The sequence below is a fragment of the Chroicocephalus ridibundus genome, chromosome 8 (genome assembly GCF_963924245.1).
Source record: "Chroicocephalus ridibundus chromosome 8, bChrRid1.1, whole genome shotgun sequence".
Lineage (NCBI taxonomy): Eukaryota > Metazoa > Chordata > Aves > Charadriiformes > Laridae > Chroicocephalus > Chroicocephalus ridibundus.
The window spans coordinates 54,568,392-54,584,892 of record NC_086291.1 but is presented as its reverse complement, the minus strand read 5'-3'; the positions used below and the strand labels follow the sequence as shown (position 1 = coordinate 54,584,892).

The 16,501-nt window shown below is 45.0% G+C and overlaps 1 protein-coding gene across 3 annotated transcripts in view; it reads right to left on the bottom strand.

Moving 5' to 3' along the window:
* Nucleotides 1-16,501, bottom strand: part of TTYH3 (tweety family member 3) — a 74,663-nt gene that overhangs the window by 20,318 nt on the left and 37,844 nt on the right. For all 3 annotated transcript variants that reach the window (XM_063343078.1, XM_063343076.1, XM_063343077.1), the window contains exons 2-7: nt 13,875-14,044; nt 6,300-6,411; nt 5,423-5,643; nt 4,513-4,608; nt 1,940-2,012; nt 1,512-1,587 (exon numbers count right to left, since the gene is read on the bottom strand). In XM_063343078.1, the coding sequence (XP_063199148.1) occupies nt 1,512-1,587; nt 1,940-2,012; nt 4,513-4,608; nt 5,423-5,643; nt 6,300-6,411; nt 13,875-14,044 (748 nt within the window). The remainder of the gene's footprint in view (nt 1-1,511; nt 1,588-1,939; nt 2,013-4,512; nt 4,609-5,422; nt 5,644-6,299; nt 6,412-13,874; nt 14,045-16,501) is intronic.

The following is a 16,501-nucleotide window of genomic DNA, read 5'->3' as shown; positions in this document are numbered from 1 at the left end:
AAGAGGCATTTCTTCAGTTTCCCAGGGTCAATCTAATTGCTACCAAACACGCTCCAGAGCTGATGTGGGTTACCAAATTATCACAGCACACAGCTGGCATTAGCATCAGATATTTCCCCTTGGCCTCACTGACCCGTTTGCCTCCTTGAATAATCAGGAAGCCAGCTTGGTACTGAAGCCATGTCTTTGTCACCTTCACAGCCAGGAGAGGATTTTCATCTTGCAGGGTGTTAAACATTCATTCTCTTCCCTTATTGCATTTCTTTGTTACAAAGAGAGCTGGCCCGACTCTACCCTCTCCTTCCCAGGAAATCAATAAATAAGGCATTCCAAAAATAAGCTGTAGGGTGGTAACATCAACTGTACGTACTCTCTTATACTACGTTCTGCCTCCAGACATAAACATTTCTTATTGCTTTCAATCCCCGTGTGCTCAGCCACAGCTATATACCTAATCTCCTATCAGTTGCACGGTAAGAGGCAGCATTTGGCTAAGCGCACGGCCATACGCTAGACCTTCAGTACACAAGGCAAAGATTCTCCGATTCCACTAAATAAGAACCAGGAAAACCACAAGTGGCTCCTTTTACAAATCAGTGTCATTGCTTATTTGTGTTTTACCATACACAGAACTACAGAGAGGAACTACTGGGGGAGACGAGGTAGGAGAAAAGAAAAGTTAACTTTGTTATCTAAGCAGCAAACTCAGACCTGAAAAATACTTTTTAGCACTTAAGGTATCCCCGCTGACAGGTGCCCAGCCACTTTTTTGTTAAGCCACAGTTTTGCCCCTGCCCTCGCCCAAGGTCCAAATTGGAGGCACCACTCATCTCATCAAGCACTTCAGTCTAAATCAGGAGCAACAAACCCAAAATCCATCAGTGCTTCAGCTGGATGCCGCTGTGATGCAGGCAGATTGCTTTAAATGGAACAGGATAAACAAAGCAGTCAAAATACTGCATTTATAATGGCAATTCATACTTCTCTGTGGCTGTTTCCATTCGTTTACCCTCTAAATTAGCTTTAAAGAGACTCCTATTTATAGCCACCATTAAGAGAAAAAATGATATATATTTGTTTATAACAGATATAAAAATAAGTATTCTAGATTCAGGAATAGAGATCTAAGAGCAAGTTTTAAAAATGACAACTCAAATGGCACACAGCTATTGCCGCAGTTCTGTCACTTAGAGAGAAGTGCTACATTTAAAGCAAAATAATCCAGGAACTTCTGTTCCATCTTATCATTTATTTCCACTTAAGGGCCAAGACAGAAGAAAGGTTCTGAGGGCTCTTCTGAGAAAGAAAAGCGTAGATGTGCACTTCTGACAAGGGTATAAATGCTTCTTTGGGAAGAACATTGGTTTTGCAGAGCTCCACACGCATCTGATTTTCCCACTGTATCCCGCTCCTCTGTTCCAAACAATGCCTTGAATTCTCAGCCACTGCCACGCTCCCGTGTGACAGCTGGAGGTGCCGTACCCTGTGCCAAAGCCAGTCCCAGCACTTACCAGCACTAAGCACCGCATTCTCTTCGACCACTTTGGAGACATAAGCATCGGGGTTAATACAGAAGTCACTGGAGCCCTAGATAGATGCAAGACAAAAGGGAAAAGGAGTATTAAAGAACACCGGTATCAAAGAGCAGTTGAGCCAGGTTAACATCAGGGAACACTCTCCTATGGGGGTGTTTCAGAGGCTGAAGTCTCTCATCGTCACCCCCCACCAGCGCTGCTTTACACACCGCAGCAGTGCTGGAGTACCAGCTAGCGCACCACACCAGGGAGGAAGGAGGAGCTCTGTACTTTTCATAGATGCAAATTGCCAGGACAGCTACTTCGGACAAGATGCGCTATAAAACAGGCACAGCGTAGCATTAATCTCCTGTCAGATAAACTTGCAGCAAAGGGTGAACGGGACTTGGATCAGAGCCACTTACCACAGCGACAGCCAACTCCAGACCCAGGGATCCCCAGCTGACAATCAGGGCAAACACCCCAAGCAAGCACACCCTGTGGGAGACAGACAGATGGCAGATGTAGAAGCTCTGATTTCAAGCAGATCCTTTCACACAATGTATTATTTGGAGTCCAAAGCAATTACCAAATCCAAGAAATTACCAACCACTGTATCTTCAGATAAACCACTCAATTTTACGGGGACAGCAGCAATCAGAGAAGTTTATGTCCAGTTGTCGGTTCCCACATTACCTGGCCCTAGGGCCGCAGAGGAAAGAAGAGGGTGGAAGCAGTGTCTTACTCTGCTTCTAGCAGGAAAGCCAAAGACAGAGGGGTAGCCGTAGGGATGGCAGATTGGCAGATGGATGACTACAATCCCATCACTTCCACCATCCCCATGCTGGTCCAAAGATATTCAAAGGAAAGCATATTAAAAAAACCCCAAAATATACTGATACAAAATTGGACAAATCCATCCTGTTTCTAGAATAAATGAGTTTAGGTGTAAGCACTGCACAGCTACAGACAGTGGGAGGGAGCCTCAGCCTGCGTTAGGACACCTGACTTTGGTTCCAGGCTGCGTGCACCCAAACAGCACCTGGGCGCCCCACACAGCCCCAGAAGAGAGACGGTCACCTGCAGGCAGACAGTCCAGAGCAACAGTTCAGGTGCCTACCACAGCCACGCGAGCGCATCTCTGCACAGATTTAAAGGTTTTGTTCTGACAGCTGGACCTCATTACCGACAGAAATAGTGGGAAGTGTCTGCTCTCAAGCAGTCAAGGCAGAGGAATGACAGAGCAGTGGTCTCGGTGACACGCAGCTAGCGCACGGCACGCTGGCGGAAGGCTTTTGCACCTCCCCAGCCAGCACATTAGCTCTTCACCTTTGCTGTCAGCGTGAGTGCTAGAGATACTTAGGCAAAAGTGCTCCTCAGCTCCCTCAGGTATGGGGATGCAGACTAATAAGCAGTTTCATTTTACGTATCCCTGTCTTCAAAGTAAAGGGACACTGGCTTGCTCTCTCAGGGATGCTTTTTCCTTCAGGCTTTGAAACACAAGAAAACAAAACAAAACCCTGTTCATAACCAAGATATTCTTTATTCAAACCTAGCACAAGCATCTCTGTAAGGAAGGGACATACCTCTTTTCCGCTACATTCTGCTACATCATGGAAGACTAAAGCCTTAAAAAAATAAATCTATGGGCCTACATTAAAAAAAAAGAAAAAGATTTATACCTCAGTTTACAAACTTCTTTTAATCCTGAGCAACCCCTATTCTGTGAATGGATCTGTAAGTTATCTTGCAGAAGTAATGGAGCTTCACCAGTCTGACCTCCGTGCGGCACTCTGGAATAAGATGGCTAAGGACTTTATTATGCTTTTTCCAAATGGATGCAAGAATTACCAGCCACAGATCAGCAAGGTTCTGTGGTTTTGTGACATAAGGACGACACGGCGTGGTGCCTCCAACTGAGCATGGTAATCAATTCAATAAGACATATTTGTTGTTTTACTTCAAATGAAGATGACTGGGTCAGTAACTGATTGGTTGGCCAGAAGATCTAAAACTGGCATTTCACCGTCTTCCTTGGCTGTGACACACTTGCCATGTGCTCCCTTTGGGGAATGCCTTAATATGAACTTCTGGCTCACAGAGAATGAGATTCTAATTTAAGCCCTGGGTTTACCATCTGTGCATTCACTTGGACTTTTGTCTGTATAACCTGCCAGGTATGAAGTCATCTGGCAAATAATAAACCTGAATACGCATTCCAATTATTAACGGCATCACCACGTACCAGGATAAACTCTTGGCCATGTCAGTTGTCAAACTGTCACTGTGTTTATGATACCAGCGTCTTTGCCAAATATGCCAAGCTAAACCAAGCTACAAGACCGGGAGAGGAATATTTTTTTCTTGTAATGGGGCCTGAGCATGGCAGCATTTGCAGTGCTTTTTAGAAATAGACACGCATTAATATCGCGGTACCATGGCAACAAGACTCCTCCTCGTAACTGTACAAACCACTGCTTGTTCTCAGTTTAAAAATTTCTTCAGGTGTGACAGCCAAAGGTAAACAAGAGCAGATCGTGACACAAAAGGCATGCTACCAGGGTGTGTAGACACATGCAATGCTTATCATCCATTAACATATGCCTTCACAGCTGTAGAGAATTAAAGGGAGATTTTTAAAGCCTGTAAATTTAAGGGACAGTTCACATTACTGCCTCCCAGCAAAGAGGCTACCAATGCTGCCCCGCAAAAGGCAGACTGCCCAGATGAGTTTCTCGTCTTCGACGCAAAAGCAATGGACACAAGTAAAGTACCATCGCATTTTATAGCTCAAAAACCCTCCTGTGAACATCTCTCACGTAGCCCTAATCCTATCCACAGAGCTTGACAAAGTGCCTCTCTACACTGAGAGGCAAATTTAACTTGCTCAGTCTCGGAAGTTCTTGAAATGAACTCACAAGAGTCTAGAGGTTTAAACTAGCAAGCACTTGCATTCAGCTGACCTTCTTGTATGCACTGCGCCTGGGTCAGGACTTACCCCATAAGAATGGCCCTGGAGTTTCTAATAAGCCCAAAGAGCACCAGCAAACATATCAGGACATGGAAGAGGAGCAGGCCCAGGTACCCCAGCCACCTGCAGAAAAAACAAAACAAAACAAAAAAACCCAACACATCGTCTGCGAAGGAAAACTGGCGTATAAAAGGCACAGATAAAGAAGCTAGGGTGACTCATGGGAAGAACACAGCCCTTCTTTTCTTCAAGTAAAAGCCACCACTAATGATTAACCTCCAGAGAGCTCTGGATATTTGCTGGGTCTGGAATCAAGGCAGGTAAAAGCATTTACACAACACTTTACACAACACAGCACGCACAGTTGTTGAGAACACAACTGGACGCCACCAGGTGAGTGAGGTACAGGCATTGCAGCTTCTTGAACTTCCTAGACATTTGTTAGAAAATGCTTCAGTTATTCCACATGTGTGGACAGAGGTTTCTTTTGTGGAATACACTGGATGCAATCTTTTATTGAAGAAGTTTAATAAAAAGAAATGTAAGGGTGTGGTGTTCCCATATGGAACTAGTTCAGTTTTCCACTCTATTCAGTTAATGTGTCAGACAACAACAATGCACTTGTTAAGACACAAGAGTAGCTATCTCTGTGGCTCATTTTTCCCTTGCTTGTTAGAACACAAGCTATGGATTTTGTACATTGCAAGTAAGTTCCTCTTCAGCTGGTAATAAACACAGTTAAGAAAAATGTTGTTTTCATGCATTTTGATTTAAACTGGATGCAATTTTGCTGTAAGAAACAAGTCAGCTGGGAGGGCCAAGAGCACCTGCAGTAATATATAGAGCCTTTGGCTCAGCCACCCAGAACACGCACGTTATTGCTGCAAAACAGACCAAAACAGATGCTACAACCGCTACCCTACAGCATGCTACGCACCTGTACCAGTCATAGAGGTCAATCTGAATTGCCAGCTCTTCCAGGGACAGCTCTTCATTCTTCCAAAAGGGGATCTCAGTTGTTTTCCTGACCAGATCATCCAAGAGACCTTGCAGTTTCTGGATAACATGCAGGTAGTCCGTCTGCTTCGTGAACATCTCCTCCAAGATGAGCAAGTTTGGTTCCACTGTTTGGTTCAGGGCCACTGTGGTATCTAGTACCTATAGTATGGTAAAGAAAAAGGAAAAGAAAAGAAAAAAAAAAGAAAAACAGAAAAAAGAGAAAAATAATTGAAGGACAGGAAGTCAAGGAAGTAAAAGAGGATTCATCCTTACTAGGAAGTTACAGACAGCTTCCAGATTACCAGTCCTCCATCTTAAGAGGCTCAGACTGCTTACCCTTCAAAAGCAACTTATAAGCATCTATAAAGTAGATTTTGCAAGTAGTCCAACGATGGCAACTCAGCCGAGCCTTTAACACATGGACACATTTCACAGCCATCAGGGTTGCTGAACGATACCATGAAATTAGAGGTAGCACAGCAACAACTGATTCTACTAAAATGATAGATTTTACTAAGAGACATGCCTGCTTTGGCCTGCCTCCTCTTCCGGGTGTGGAAGAGAGCTGATCAGAAGCTGTTTTTAGACCTAGCAAAGAGAAGACTTCATTTAACAAGCTGTGTTTGCTCTGGTATTTTTAGAAGAGCTGAAGAAAGCACCACTCCATTAATGGAAATTTTAGCACATCTCTAAGCCCGGAGACTAACAAAAAAGAAGAGGAGACACAGGCACAGCCAGATTCAAGAGAAGAGGTGCTGAGCAAGTCTGCTCAGCTCCACTCTCCCCATTTGCTAGTGTGTCTCCCTGGCGCTTACCCGGTCTTGGACACCTGCCACGGTGCGGTTTGCATGGCGTAGCGAGTACGTCAGCCGGTGAATACCATCACTGGTCTCTCCATTCCCATAGAAGCCAACAGCAATTCCAGCACTGCAGAGAAAGAAAGCAAGAAAGGGCAGAGTTAAAGCTAAGAGGCAAGCTATGTAATGCATGGCTTACTGCTACAGCACCCTTGGTAGTCACAAAGAAAACCGGGGTAGTCACGCTCCTCAGCAACCACTAAAAAAATTCACCTATAAACATTTACCTGTGTTTTCCACACAGCCACCAATTGTTCGCATAGCATCCACTTGCTAAACAGTGGAACACCATCCCTTCTCAATATGTATGTTTCATTTATGGTACCATAATGAGAGTTCAGATCTAGCATTGGCAACCAGAAATCCAGCCAGCCAAGCGGCTCTCCAGTGGCTCCCGCAAGAGCTACCATTGCTGTGCCAGGAGGCACTGCCTTCTCTGGACACGAAATACAGGTTGTTTCATGACATCTTTTAAAAAGAAGGACACAAAGAGCTTACATTGACTACTTCCCCATGGTGGTGGTTCCTCCACACACATTATCCATGCCCTCTTCTCTACACTCTGAAACATCTATGAACATCATCTATCTTGATTTATCTTCCCATTAGAAGCATTTGTGTCACACTGATTTAGAGTACTGGGAAAGAAGGCTTAATAACTTACTGGGACAAAAGGCTTATTTATTTTTAAAGCAAGTGAATTTCAAGCTTGCAGATACAATTCAACTCCAGCTGCTTAGCAAATTACCACCTATCAGCTGATTTGCCATAACTGTCCACACATATCAGTCTGCCCCAATTATGAAGTACACCATATTAGCTTAAGCCTCACTTAAAGGAGGAAGATCCTGTAAATGAGTTGCAACCAGGAGATTATCTCATGCAAGTCAGCAATACCTCTTCTACTAAGACAACGCTGCAGGAACTCACAGTTCCTCTTCCCAAGCCCATTTTTCCTAATAATAGAGGAGGAAAGAACTTATGAAGGCGTCACACAACTAAACTCAAGGCATTACAGGCCCAAACAAACATTACTAAGACATGAATTTCCTATTCTCATGTCTTATTTAACTTCAGAGCACCCAGGATCTTTTCTGGGAAGGTTCTCAGAACAAGGTTGTGTTTGTGGTAGTGGAAAGGAAGGTGGTGATGGTGGTTTTGGTGTAAATCTAAAGTTATTCTGGATGAAACATTTCAGTTTCTTCACAACAACTTCGTGCTTGGGTTATAGCACTGCCCTCACAGAGTTGGTTTGAAGGAGGAATGAAAGAGGAAGGAAACAAGCCAAACAACAGCTTTCAGGACAAGTAAGCGTTGCGCCTTTGTTTAATAGGAAGGGTCACTAAAGGACGTTAGGCATTCTTCAGCACCATCACCACCCGGCTTGGAAATGAACCCAAGCAGGCAGGTCAGAGTGGGCTTTGCCTAGATAAGAGACCCTTGCACAGATTTGCTCTGGCACATACTTCAATCTGCAGTCCAAACGACTGTTTCTGCTCTCGCTCCTCTCCTGCAAGAGGACAGCATCCATCCATGCTTTCCTGGGCTCCTCCATTTCAGAAAAAGTGAGCAGAAAAATACAGTTCACCTGGTTGCATTTCTACTTTCTCCTTATACATACATGAGATGGAAGCAAAGATCACGCACTGGAAGCGGATCCACTATGAAAATCTGTGTCAGCCTCATGCTTTTTCCAACAATTGAATCTCCATAAATTATAGAGAGCTTGGCCCATAAAAGCCTCCGCTGAAGAGTCTTCCAGGGACAGTAGTCAGACTACCGCATATACAGAAAGAGAGGCAGCAGGTCTGTAACTTTTAATATTTAGTGTTAATGCAAGAAATCAGCATCTTTCTTCATGAACACCGTCCCTCAAACATTTTCCTAATCCAAGTGATGCCGATAATTAGAGCTAGAAAAGCCCCCTGCATTCCTCCTTAGTTGCAGCTATTACCAGAGCCTGATAACGCATGCCTAGGATGCACAGGGGTGGAGGGGATTACAAAAAAACAACCAAACAAAACCCACACATACCCCTCCCCTTGAACTACGGAGATTCCAGATCCAGAGCTATGCCCAGGACAAGGCAACCCAGCATCCCATCCTGGCAATTACAAACCTCTGCCCTGAATTCCCCTTTGTCTTTATCAGAGCAAAAAAATTCACACAGACCCTTTCACTCTCCTGAGCAGCAGAAAACTTTAACAGTTGTTTCTCCTATAGACACCAAATAAATTCCAGAACATTCTTGACATTGAATATGCAGATCTGACCCCTTTAATTAGCGAGCGGTTTTTATTCAGCCTGTTACAGCTACTAGAAGCCTATTCTTTCAGCAAAGCCTTGGTAAGTGCCCAAAACCTGCTGCTTGGCTCTCAGTATTCCCAGCACAATAGCGCTGTTTTGGTGGAAAAGACTCAGAAACAGCACTCTGAAGTAGCAGCAGTCATCTCGTCCTTAAAGGTGCAGCACAGCTAGGTGTATTAGCCAGTTTACCCAAAGGTACCATTTATGAAGGGCCAGTAGCTACTGGCAAGTGACTTGAAAGTCGTTACCCTATGCAAGGCAGAACCACCCCAGCAGCCATCCTCGTAGGCGTCCCATCCATAGGCGTCCCATCCATAGGCGTCCCATCCAGCCCTGCACGAACCGAACCGCAGCTTCAGCTGCCCTTAACCCTCTAGGCACAGTCACTACTCCTGAAAGAAAACACTCGAGCGACAGGAACTGGGGTAAAAGCCACTTAATTCAAGTAACAAATTCCTCTGGACATGCGTATCACACATTCACTGGAAACTATACGTAAAGCATTAATTATTCCATTACTGCCCAGCAAAAGCCAGCTCTGCACTCACACCTTGTGCCAGCAAGAGCCACTTAACGCAGCCATTCTTTCTCCTAGGAGCAAGCTGTACGGTTTTGTGGCAGTTCCCCCTTCTACCATGGTAGAGAGGGAAGGAAACCATCCCCAAAGCCCAGCCTGGGGGCAGGTGCCCGGCCCCACGCTGGGACTGTGGAGGGGCAGAGCTGAAGGGCAGGCAGCGGGGGAACTGCTGGTGGGGGAAGAGGAGAGAACCACTGCTGTTTAGTTTTCTGTTTGCATTTGGCTGCTTCTAAATCCAACAGTTGTTTCAAATCCCTGCCTACACACACTGGTATAAGTTGCTATTGTTTAAAGCAGATTTAGAGATTTGCACTAGTTTTAACTACCTTTTATTTGATTAAAGGGAAACCGAGGGGCTCCTTCTATTTAAGTGCATTCTTTTAATGTAAAAATAGATCAAGTCATCTTAACCCAACAGCGTTAAGCCTGGAGGTCAGGACAAGTCACACGGCTTCTCGCACAAACCCTGGGAGGCTCTGTAGCCTAAGATACAGCAGACCCATCTCCCAGTACAGGATGCCAAAAACATCACCCAATGGGGAAGCCTTCATTTCTATCACGCAGTGTGGATACAAGAACAGCGTTCCTGAATGACACAGCTTTTTTCCACCCTAGCACCCTCTGGAAGATACTCCAACGCATTTTCGACGCTTCTATAGGAAAGTCATCTCCACTTCTGCTATTCTGGCTTCTGTCGCACTCCCCTCCCTAGCGCACACACACCTCTCTCCTCCTGCGTCCACACCCTCCCGTCCTCAGTTCTTCCTCCCGAACCTACCTGTATCAGTCTCCTGTCGCTTCCACCACTCCCATCTCTCCCCGCGTTCCTTCTCACTTGTATTTTTGAATAAATATCTTAAAAATCAATCTTCTACGCCCTCACGGGCCATTTAAAAAGTTGCTCCTGCTGTCCATTTAAAATGCCACTTGGCTACTCAGTCATTTGGCTAAGTTTTAGGAAACTCACTTGCGTTAAGGAAACGCTGGACTCCTGAGATTAACACCATCGTCACTGGCACACACCCACAGAAATGCACTAGAGAGAAACGGTACGCTATGCCAGCTCTTCCAAGAGTTCCATGACATGAGCCAGAAGAGCAGCATGCCGTGATACCTATGTATTCCTCCAGATACAATAGTATGACTTAAAGCACTGCAGCTTGTGTACACATACTTCAGTATCACTCTCCAGCAAGACTCAAGAAATTTAAGTCTGGAGCACAGTTTTCCTGCTGTTTATAGGCAAGAATCATGTGTGCTTAGGACACCCCTTGATAAAGAACCAGAAGAGAATAATCAAGTGTAATTCCAAATTAGCTTGCAATATGACCCGTAAAAAAACGTTTCCTGAATTACACGAAGTATATATGAACAGCAGAGTGTTAATCTGATCCAGAGAGCATACACGTGCCTTCTGGTGAAGAGATCCTCCCGTTGTAATACCCACGCAGACACACACACCGAAAACCCCTCTGGGTACCCAGTCACCAGTCTGAAAAGATGAACACTAGCCATTCACATCACATCCTTAGAAATGAATAATCTAACTACACCAAGTCAGCTTTAATTACAGGAACTTCATAAGGAGAGCCCTTTTTAGACTTCGTGTTCTCAGGAGGAATGTTAATTTGTCTGCCTAATTACCACCTTGCACTTTCACGCCAGAGGAAAGCGCTATTACTGACACTTGAGAAAGCAAGTTTTCACCATCTATTTGGACCCGATTTTTTTCAGGTACCTTCTCCATGAAGCTTCCTATCCGCCTTCGGAGCTGAGCTCTCTTCTGGGAGAGTTGGGGTCACCTAACTGATGGATGAGACGATTTATAAGACAACTCCCCATACACAGAAACCGATCAAAACTGGTAAGGAGTAGAAATGAACTAAGTATTCAAGGAATAGTCTAGGCAAATCATTCCTGCAGCTTTGTGGCTAGAGCAACTGGGAAGACTGATTAGAGAGACATTTTGTTGGAGAGGTCCTGTTAACCAGTTACGCCTTCCTGCTGCCTCAGCATTCTCCCTTTCGCTCAGCAGGAAATATCAAGTCATCAGGAAACAGTGATCCATAGTACTCAGCAGGATTCACAGTACAAACAGCCCTCTGGGATTGAGTACTACCTAGACAAGCATCTACTAGGCATGGCTAGACTTAACCAGAGTTAACTAGTTCTCAGCTAGGAAGACAACAGTCCACTTCACGGTACTCAGACAGACCAGACCAGCCACTGTTTGGAATCTCTCGCTGCTTCACCATCCAAGCTCCTTCTCTCCCCTCACATACGGTGGTGCGAACTCCCTCCCGGGTCAGCCTACCGTCAGGCAGACATTCACAATAGCCTCATTCCCCATCACTCCGAAACACAACAGCATCTGCCGGCCTGGCACTTCTGTTACGTGTAACGCACAGCTAGGATAGGATATATCCAGTGGACTAATCTTTAACTATTGGTATCTAGCTGGGACTTCCTGCTAGCACAGATTAGATTCCTTGCGTGTCAGGAGCCGTATCTGCATTCCCAGCCAGACGCTGAGCACAGAGTGCCAAAGAGGCACCGGTTCAAGTGCACTGTCACACCAGCTGCTCTCAGAGGGGCAGAAAACCGACCTCGGCTTTGCAGGAGAGCGGCAGCACTTGTACGGCAGCTCCACTCGCCAGGGATGGTACCAACCTGCCGTCGTCCAACAGAGCCAATCTCAGAGTGCAAATTTAAAACTTAATTAAAAAGGTCGAGACAGATATTCATCCAATATCACTGTAGATTCAGGTAGGATCTTACTTTTAAGGATACTCCTGCATTTAATAGTTGCAAAAACAAATGGTACACCAGGGGTGGAAACCAGTGGTTCACACTTTGAGGAATCTAAGCAGTTTTCCAGCTTGCAGACTTGACTGGGAGTCGCATCAAGTTTACCAGAATTTATACGCTGACCTTCCAACTTTAAATTGTCTCATGCAGGCTCTGGGAGATGTGCAGAATACCTCCACTTTCTACAACTCAAAACAAACAATTATCACACTCGGAGCAGCTGTCTTGGACACATATGCTCCGTAACAATAGCTAACGAGAGCCTGTAGCAGCAGCACAACTATAAATAGCATCAGCTAGAGCTTCTGTAAGAAAGGGTTAGGACCACAGCACTTTCAGTGGATTGGAATGGATGCAGCTGAATCTCTTGAGATCACTAAAGAGAAAGGTGACTGAGGCTGAGATTTCTTCTTCACAAGTTGTTTTCTAGTTTGCTTTCCATTCCAGGCACCTATTTGCAGTCAGCAAAGCACAGACAAGCTCCCTGCAAAGGCGGCAATGTTTGCTAGCGCATTAGCTCTCCTCCTCAACACTGAGCTCCTGCCTCTACAGGCAGATCCATCCCCAGCTGCTAAACTCACAACATAATGTCTGCTCTGCTGTGTTTGTACCAGTACTTCAGGGGTTTTCTATTCTCTTAAGTATGTGCCTCGAAAGAACAAATACACAAATGCATTAGTAGCACGATCTAGCCCTTGAATAGCTAAACCTGGCCTTCAAGGAACACGCTCGCCTCCAAAAAGATCACATACCAGATCCATCACCTATCAGCAGGTTAATACAAAAAGTGAGCCATGAGACACTGCAAAATACAATCGTCTCAGTATGTCCTTCCTGAACAAGGGACTGCTCCCAGACCTGCCAGCCCTGTGGAGGGGCAACTAAGACCACCTGGAGCCTTGGGGAAGAGTAGGACAATGCTCGGAATTGGTAAGAAATGTGGTGCTCAATCTCAGGGCACACATCCATAGAGCTCAGAGCATTTGCTCTGTCCAAGTCAAAACAAACTAAGTCCAAGGCTCCTTCCAGAAGTTTGCAAACATATCCCTGCTTTCAGATGCCCCATCATTAACTTTCTAGGAAATGGGATCCTCATCTGTGCTGACAAAAAAAAACCAACAAACCCAAACCAAACCAGCCACAACCCAGAAAACAAACAAAATGTAAAGTTCTCTCTTTTTAACTTCTGCCCGTGTTCTCCACTAGTTACTTGATTTTTCTTGTTTTCGGCAACCCTTCTTTTCTCCTCCCTTCCAAAGGCCTTCTATTGCTTAGTCATAACATGAAACGTTGCTGACACTAGCAGCATTACTAGCAACCCTTGGAGATGGCACATTAGTACAGATAATGAAACGCAGCAGTGTCTTACACAGGCTGCAAGATCTGAACGTCCTCTCCAGTCAAACACCAATACACCCAAACCCAAAAGAATAATCTGTGCCTCTTTCTTCCTAACCTACTCTCCCACATAGTCATTCTTTGTTGGACACTAGATTCTAAGAAATCTACATCTAGACCTGATAAATATTTCAACTGTATCCGTCCTATTCAAGTGATAAGCATCTGGGGACACAGTGTCCTTGATTCACCACTTGCGAAGTATCAAGAGCAGGACATTAGCTATTCCTTTCCACATTGCTCAAGCCATTAGGCAGTTCAGCAAGTGGCAGGAAGGAAGAAAATACATTACAGATATTTAAAAAATACATGTACCAAGTGGAAAGAGGGATTACTGCCAACATTGACTGACTACAGACACAGCATACCCAGTGTGAAAATGCACGCACAGGATACGCCACCCCAAGTACCAGGGAAGATCCCTTTTCGGGCACGGACCATACCTGCACACCAGGGTTGCGATGATGACACACCATGCCGTACAGCAGCAGTCAGCATTTAGATGTTCTTCGCTCTTCCGATGGCGGCAACACAGCCAAAATGAGTAGAACAGGAGAAAGAGCAGGTCCAGAGCAAGGCAGGAAAGAGCGATGCCACCCAACAGCAACAGGGCCTGCGGAAAACAGAGACGGGTGTCACATCCCACCAGGCACAGCCATAGCAGGGGGTGTGAATCAGGGGCCAGATGTCTGAGGGCTCTGCAACAAGACAGCGCTGAAGGCAAACCTTTAAAACAAGTTGTTTTGTGGGTTTTGTATATTTTTTAAATATAAACAGGAGATTTTTAGCCTCACTTCCTCCCTTCTCTGCATCCCACTCAATGAAACCACATTCTGTACCTAAGCAGGAAACAACTGAGCCGTTTTGTCTGTCCCAGTCTGCAAACAGCCTAAGCAAAGCAGGGAGGGTTTCCTCTTTACCCCTGATCAGAGGTCAGCAGATTTAAAGAAAAAAAAAATAAATAAAAAAAAATAGTTCAGCCAGCTGCCTCTATCTGTACAGTTGTTTAATCTTCATGAATAAATATGCAGGCTTATTCATTAGAAATCCAAGTGCATGAGTGGGTTTGAAAGGGGGTGGAATTTATTATACATGCATGAGATTGATTTTAAAAAAATGAATCCCCATGCAATGCTTCTGTTCAAGGTAGACCTGGAATAAATGCTAAATCCCTCCATATACCATCCACATATATAGGTACAACAAACGTGGATGCTACAGACACACTGGCTTGAAGCCGTCACAAGCTGAATTACTGTGTTATACCTATTTCTAGTCAGATGTTCCTGGGAGGAAAGGGAAGCAGTAAGCATTTAATTCCATTCCAGTTTCATTTAACTCCATTCCAATTTCTTTTTATTTGGAAAATCCTGGGTGAAACCCAAAAATGCAAAACAATTTTGTTAAGTAAAATATTAATAAAAAAAAATTTCAAATCTATTCTAACACCAAATCCAGCCACAGTTTCCCACATGAATGGATGAAGAAGAAGGATGTCATTTTATCCATAAGTTTTTTTGGATGAACCCTTGGTAGTGATGACTAATGCCAACTTGTTAGAAATGACTTAAATATCTGGAAGGGGCCTAAGTCACTTACTGTTGCCTCAAATATCAGGAAGGCAGACACAGATCTGTATCAGCAAACCTAAAACAAAGGTTTGGGGTTTTTAAATCAGTATCTCCTTTCCTCCCCATGTAGAAAGTTCTTAAAGAACATTTATACACTTCCTCCTGATTGAAACAATAATTTCTTCCTGGTCAAAGAAATAAAACAAAGAATGCCGCGATTAAAGTAAGATTCTGAGCAAAACCCGTGACTGTTTCTAACAGGGTCTGGTAGTAACTTGCTCTTCGTAGGCTTTTCTTCCCCTTCTTTCCCCCCAGCCTGCTCCACAGGTACTCCCTGCTGAGTTCTTATCCTGGCAAACTACCCGAGCCACACAACGTACTCCCCAGCCAGGCAAACGTCAGCCTGCACAGACTGCAGGGCCCATCAGCCACACATAACGGGATTCACGCTAATTAAACTGAACTGCTCCCATCACAGATCCTCCACGCAGCCAGGCGCTCGTTGCTTCCCCAGCCTTGGAAACCCACCCAAAGCCCACCAAGCGCACTGGGATGGGGGGAGCTTACAGGTGCTGCTACCCCAGGCTACGCAGCAGAAACCCAGTCCCACTGTAGAAAGTGAACTTTGGGATCTTTAACAGAGAGGAGTGGAGCTGGAAGGGAAAAAGCCCCGTCCCCCTTTCCCATGATTACACCAGATGGTGTGCGCGCCGTTTGAGATCCCGAGCAGAAAGGGGCCTTCGAGAGGGAAGCTGCGTTCAGAGCCCCACGTTCTCCCACTTCTGAAGGCTTGCCCTGTACGAGCACTCAATACTAATTTAACTAACACATTTGGCATACCAAAGCTCCTTGGGGATATTCTTTATTTTTTAAAGACGTCAGGCTGCTGTAATGCAAAGCTTTCCTGCGCTGCTCGCCTGCACTTCTTTCTTCACACCCTCAACCTTCCTGCAGATGCTAAAAGGCATTGCCGCTGAAAAGAAAAACCCAGCTGAAAACATCCTCCCAGTGACTCTTCATCAGCAAAAAATTCACACTGCAGCTCCAGACGTAGGGAAACAGCCCCCCCCCCCCTTTAAAAGGAAAAAAAAGGAAATACTGAAAAGAGGAAAAAGAAACCCAACCAAACTAAAGACTACCATGCAGCAAGCAACCTGAAGTTCTTGATACTTAATATATGCTTTTATTTATGCATCTGGCCAAAAGGACTTGGCTGGCCACTACACCACGATCTGTGTTTCATTTTCCAGAGAATATTTGTTTTCCATTAATGGATATGTGCCATGACAACAAGTGAAATCATCCAGCAGAGCAGTTATTAATCTTTCTGACTGATGAGTCAGTTTAGGACCCAGAAACTGGCTGGCAGTGAAAGCCTGGTGGCAACCAAAGGCATGCCTGTGCCTGCTCGTCGGGATTAAATGACAGTATTTAAAAAAGGGGGGGTTGAGGCTGGGTAAACCCTCAGACATTCTATGCTGCAACAGTAAATCTGGGGC